The sequence below is a fragment of the Vicia villosa genome, linkage group LG1 (genome assembly GCF_029867415.1).
Source record: "Vicia villosa cultivar HV-30 ecotype Madison, WI linkage group LG1, Vvil1.0, whole genome shotgun sequence".
In the NCBI taxonomy this organism is placed as follows: Eukaryota; Viridiplantae; Streptophyta; class Magnoliopsida; order Fabales; family Fabaceae; genus Vicia; species Vicia villosa.
Genome location: NC_081180.1, coordinates 136332456 through 136338824, shown reverse-complemented (window position 1 = coordinate 136338824; position 6369 = coordinate 136332456). Strand labels below are relative to the sequence as shown.

The window sequence follows — 6369 nt, the reverse complement described above, 5'->3', positions numbered from 1 at the left end:
CACCGACATTTCACCATAATTTTCAAACTAACCATGTTTTTTTATGGTGAACAATTTCATTCAATGGATAAAATAGAAGGAGTACAGACATAAAGACAAACAATGAGTGAGAGTATTTCCCATCCTCAAACTAAAAGCAACACTAATAGTTAAGTCTCCTAAAAGTTGGACAACAATAAAATTAGGAAAATTGATTTTTAATAGATAGATAGTAGATACGTCATTTGTCAATTCATTATTGGGTTAAATAGTGTTTACCCCCTGCCAAATAAGCGATATTCGGTTTTCCCCCTCATTAAAAAAAATTTTAGCCTTGGCCCCTTAACAAATAAAGATTCTCCAGAGGGAAACCTTAATGAGGGAGATTCCATCAGAACAGCCTACGTGTAATGGATCTTCTGGCTTATGTGGCATGGGGGTGACACGGTGGCAGTGTCTTCCTCTATAATTTGGGATTTAGGGTTCACGATGTCATCTCATTCTGATTTTCTTCCATTCTTGCTTCTTCAGAGCCAATCGTGGGTGGGTTTATTCCCAAATATTAGGGTTCATCCTCTCTTCGTGATTTAGTATGATTCATTAAATTGTTATAATTTGTTGTAAAATTTGGTTGATAATGTAGCATAAAATTACTTAACAGAAAAAATGGATAACAAAAGGATATCATTACTTAACAGACAAAATGGATAACAAAAGGACAACCATTGTACCAATATTGTACCAAAATACATCATCATTGTACATCCAAAAAAAGCACATAAACAAAATATTGAAGTTCACTAGCATTATACATAACTAGGACTTATACATAATCATGACTTAATAGTTCTTCTTCAATTTCTTCTTCCCACGCCTTGACTCATCATTGTTATCTTCATCAGTCACTGATATTGGTTGTTCAGAGGTAGCACCTGGGCCAGTTATTGGTTTTTTAAACCAGAACAACTTCTGTCTTTCACTTGTCCTCCTCTTGATTGGCTTGGTAGGTGACATCTTTTTCTTACCTCTCCTTTGTGAGGCTCCATCCACAGCAGAGCATTGGGTAGAGTTAAACTCTGGCAGGCTTGAGATCACATCATCAGTAATGTCTCCAAAAAAATCAGTCTGATTTGTCTCAGTTTGAACTCCATCTGTTGCAGCACTTTGGACTCCATCAGTTGCAGCAGTTTGGGTCACTGCAGTTGCACCAGACTCAGCTCCATGAGTTGCATCAGTTTGAACTCCATCAGTTGCATCACTTTGGGGAACATCAGTTGCACCAGTCTCAGCTCCATGAGTTGCAGCAGTTTGAGCATCCAACTTAACCTTTTTCTACATGAATGAAGAACAGCATTTGTTAATTTCATATACAGGTTGAAAAAACATTTTGAGTTGTAATAGGGAGTAGACATACCTTTCTTTTAAGTGCATTGGGATTCTGAGTTGTGCTTTTGCAAGTTTGAGCATTGTGACCAAATTTGTCACAAATGGTGCACCTATAAGACACACCTGGTAATCTCCTTCTTCTAGCACCTTCTTCTCCACACTCCCTAATCCTTAATTTCTTAGGCCTGCCAGGACCTCTCTTGTACATGGGGGGCATTATCGGATCAGCATCTACCTCAGGCCACATTTCTTCACCATTGATTGGACTTATAGGAAAACTATAACATATGGCATACTTGTCCCTATGATAGCAACTGTCTACAAAGTCTTCTGGATTCTGTTGTCTGAAAGATAGAGCAGCAATAGCATGTCTACAAGGGATGCCAACTAGCTCCCAGAAATTACAAGTACAACTTCTCTTAGCAATGTCAACTACAAACTTCTGACCATTATATGAATGATTCACCTCAAATGTCTCATCCATTGCCCAAGTGGGCAACCAATGCCCACTTAGCATGACTTCTTTATCAAGTCTCTTCCTAGGTATTGGCATTACTTTATGAGGCCATTTTTTTAGTTTGGCTGATGAGGCAGAACATCTATTCATCAAGTACAGCCTAATCCACTCACACATGGTCAAAATAGGTTTGTCTCTTACACTTAAAATAGTAGCATTAAATGATTCAGATATGTTATTCATTAGTACATCACATTTAGGGTAAAAGGAAAAAGCATGCTTACACCATGACTTTGGAGGAACACCCATTAACCATGTCCAGGCATCAAGATCTATCAACTTCAATTCATTCATCTTTTGTAACCAGCCTTGGTAGTAAGTGGCTTTTGCAGCCTCCATCATTAGATCTCTAATGAGTGCACCCCCTCCAAATTTTTTCTTGAAATTGGCATATAGATGCCTTAAACAAACCCTGTGCTCAATTCTCTCAAACATCTCTTCAAAGACTGCAACAAGACCCTGCAAGTTGAATTACATTAGTAACACACAACAATAACTATAGAGGTTGACAAAAGTCTCATGAAAACATACCTTTTGTTGGTCTGATATGAACACATATCTGTTGCTCTGGCCCACATCATTCATCAACAGCTCCAAGAACCACTTCCAGCTTTCTTTTGTTTCTGTCTCCACAACCCCAAAAGCAAGTGGAAAATACTGATCATTAGGGTCCCTCCCTACAGCAATTAGCAATTGACCACCATACTTTGTTTTAAGATGGCAGCCATCCACTCCCACAAAGGGCCTACATCCATTAATGAAACCCTTTTTACATCCCTCAAAGCAGAAATAGAAGCAACCAAATCTTGGTGGGATTGTTGGGTTAGGCCTTTCAACAGTTATAGCCAAAGTGTTTCCAGGGCTGGCCCTTAATAACTCTGCAGCATACCTCCTCAATATTGCATATTGCCTATCTGCATCTCCCTCCAACATCTTCTTGGCTATGAGTTTTGCTTTCCAAGCCCTACAAACAGTTATACCTACAGAGTAATTTTGCCTCAGATCTTGTATAATATCAGTGATTCTGACATCTTGTGAGGTCTGCATCTTCTTCAAAACAATCTTAGCCACCCACCTTGAATTTGCAGATTTATTGTCTAAAACCCTAGCACAAGTGTGTTTGTCTACAATGGTTTTTATAGCAAATGTCCTCTTGTGGCCCACTTTGGAGCATAGCATTAAAAACCCACAAGTGGCCCTGCACACCACCCTAACCCTATCACTTTCATTTTTGACAAAAGTAATTTGTCTCCCATTTAATACAGACCATTCACGTATGGCATACCTAAATTCATCTAGGGAGTTGAATTCCATACCCCACTGAAATTTAAAATCCTTATTTAAATGCTCCTTTTTGAACTTTTCAAACTTTTGGACTTTAGCTTTCTCACTGTCAGACAAATCAGGGTCAGAACTTTCCAACTCATCACTAACATATTCATCTTCCTCGCAAGGTTTCTCTTTACTAACACTAACATATTCAGCAACTTTTGGGACCTCTTTCTGTGGTAAACTTATATCTATCCCCTCAAAACCATCAACAAGCGCAGTGGCCCTCTCATCTTCACTATCACCTAGCCCCTCAACCTCTTCTTCATCACTTCCTTCCATCTCACCAACCTCATTAACACACCTAGGAAGTCTTACGGTTGCTCCAATATCTACAACATCATGCTCTATAAAAAGTTCCCCGTCAATTCGATTCACACAGTTATATGTAGCAAAGTCATAACAATCATCATCCTTTCTAATCTGAAAATAATCTTCATATATTTCACGAATTAGAGTCCAGATTCTATATGTCCCTTCACGGTAACCCCAACCCATCACCAACCTATGTATACTATCCAAGGTAAACTCTTCTAAACGGAGTCCCGAAACTAACGACGACATACCTCCTCTATAAATCGTACGACCATCGTTCAGAAACACAAACTCCCCACCATATTGGATAACAGCACTGAACTCATCGTTAAACTGAAATAGAATAATCATACATTACAAAAACCCAACATTGATACTAATCTTAACTGAAAAAACGAAAGACTAGGTACACATACCTCCTCATCACGAACAGAGGTTCCTCCTTCTTCGTTCTTGTTTGCATGCCTGACTTGCTTCTCCGTCTTGGGCTTTACCGCCTCCTGCTCCTTTTTCTTCCTTTGCTTGGACTGTGACGGCGGTTTGGTGGCCTTTGACGGTGGCGGAGCCTTTTTCTTACACACACGCTTCTTCTTCCCCATTTCAAGTTTCTAACAATGTTAAACCCTAAAATTGCAAGGGGGATTATGTATATAAGGATGAAGAAATATGAGAAGACACTGCCACCGTGTCACCCCCATGCCACATAAGCCAGAAGATCCATTACACGTAGGCTGTTCTGATGGAATCTCCCTCATTAAGGTTTCCCTCTGGAGAATCTTTATTTGTTAAGGGGCCAAGGCTAAATTTTTTTTTAATGAGGGGGAAAACCGAATATCGCTTATTTGGCAGGGGGGTGAACACTATTTAACCCTTCATTATTTGTACCCAAGAGTCTAACCCTCATTCCTTCACCTATTATATGAGAAAACTTAAACTTACAGTGGTTGCTACATGCGTCCATTAAAAATATTTTGTCAATGTTTATACTACAATTTGAGAATTTTTTTGAAAATAACCAATTTTTCAATTTTAATACCAAACTCACCGACATTTCACCATAATTTCCAAACTAACCATGTTTTTTTTATGGTGAACAACTTCATTCAATGGGAAAATAAGCCTTTGCTGGTTCTCTAACCGACATTTCACGTCCAGTTCGATTATACCGGTTCTCTAACTTGAAAAAACCCATCATCTCTAAAAGAAGCCTTTGCTGGAAGGAAGAGAGGAACTGGATAAAAATCACCCTAAGATTTTTACTCCAAAATCCATTATCAACATCCAAACTTCTTTAGAGCAAAACAAAAAACACCTTGAAGATACTCCAAAAAGCAAAACACTTACAAGTAATATTGTCAAACACCAAGAGTGCATACATAGAACCCAAAAGACAACAACACAAGACAAAAAGCACAAAACTAAAATTAGATAAATGGAAAGGAGGAAGAAATCGTAAACTGTATGTAGACCATGATGGCTTAGGAGTTGGTCGAACAGTCAATATCGTCGAAGTGGTAGGAGCAGGCGGTAGTGTCTCCGAGGGCGTCAGGGTCAGCAAAAAGAGCTTTGGAGATGAAACATCGGTTGACAACTTTGAGGGTGTGAAAGAAGTCGTTGGTGGTGGCTCCAGTGGCGACCGCTTTAGAAAGAATATGGGTTTGGTGGTGATTCGGGGTAGTGAAAGTGGGAGGCCGGAGAAAGGGGTTAACTAAAGAGAGGGAGTAGTACTCTCCATAGAGGAGGAGAGGAGACAACCATGAAGGTGGAGGAAAAAAACCACCATGAAGGTGGGGAGCAGCCTCCAAACCCTAGAGGGTTGGGGGAGAGAAAGCGTACAAGAAAACAAACTAAGCATGTTTTAAACAAAAAAAATATAAGATTAAAAAGGAGGCGCCACTTGAATTACTCCTCCTATATATTTTTTTCCAGTTATCTTGTTACTTGCAGATTTACTTGTGGATTTATCTGCGGAGTATTCTCTGCAGGTTAACCCGCATGTAAATTCGCAAGTAAATCCGCAAGTAACAAAAAATCTGCAGGTTTTTAAAAAATTAAAAAATATAGGAGGCACCAATTCAAGTGGCGCCTCCTCGTTTCCTTTTTTATTAAACATGGTTAGTTTGAAAATTATGGTGAAAGGTTTATTAATTTGGTACTAAAGCTGAAAATTTTGGTAATTTAAAAAAAATTCACAACTTGATGCAGATAACTTGGTTCTATTTGAACTAATTCACTTGTGTGACATGAATGGTTATACTCCAATCTAACTACAACTTAATTAAATGAAAAAATTACATTATGTATAACTCTTTATTTTTTTTCTAAATAGTAGGTTAAACATACTACTTTTTCATCAAAGGATGAAAGTAGCAATACAAATAATACTATTGATTAAAATATATTTATATACGGAAAAAGTATAGGCTCGGGTTTATTATCTCTTTTTAAAATAATAAATTCTTCTGATTAAACAGTTTTGTCTTTCTTTTATTTTATTTTAATTATATTTTAAAAACAAATGTGTACCATACCATTACTCGTGCGTAGGCACACATATTTTTCTAGTTATTCTTTAAACAAGAATCATATCCCAATTTGGTTGTCTTATAATTTATAATCAAACATTTGTTTTCAACTCCGGTGGAGATTTTTACCATTGAATCATACTCTTTCCTGTTAACCATTAAGTTTATTCTCATATTGTCATTCAATGGAACTAGGTTACATGATCTATAAAAATAAAATAAAAAATATATTGTTCATCCAAATATTTTTATAAATAAAAACAAGTTTACTATTGATTCAAATATTTTTTTAAAATAATTTTAAAACAAAATTTATAT

The 6369-nt window shown here is 37.4% G+C and overlaps 1 protein-coding gene across 1 annotated transcript; it reads right to left on the bottom strand.

Annotated features, from left to right (window-relative positions):
- Nucleotides 1–756: 756 nt before the first annotated feature.
- Nucleotides 757–4125, bottom strand: LOC131655227 (uncharacterized). Its single transcript, XM_058925122.1, has 4 exons — nucleotides 3943–4125; nucleotides 2414–3859; nucleotides 1394–2341; nucleotides 757–1311 (listed from the first exon to the last, which is right to left on the bottom strand). Exons 1-4 carry the CDS (start codon nucleotides 4123–4125, stop codon nucleotides 820–822), a joined length of 3069 nt encoding a protein of 1022 aa, XP_058781105.1. The 3' UTR covers nucleotides 757–819.
- Between the last annotated feature and the right edge of the window lie 2244 nt (nucleotides 4126–6369).

Coding starts and splice junctions, on each gene's coding strand:
- LOC131655227 (XM_058925122.1), bottom strand. CDS start 4,125: ATGGGGAAGAAGAAGCGTGTGTGTAAGAAAAAGGCTCCGCCACCGTCA. Junction 2,342..2,413: donor TCATATCAGACCAACAAAAG/GTATGTTTTCAT, acceptor TTCAACTTGCAG/GGTCTTGTTGCAGTCTTTGA. Junction 1,312..1,393: donor CCAATGCACTTAAAAGAAAG/GTATGTCTACTC, acceptor TCATTCATGTAG/AAAAAGGTTAAGTTGGATGC.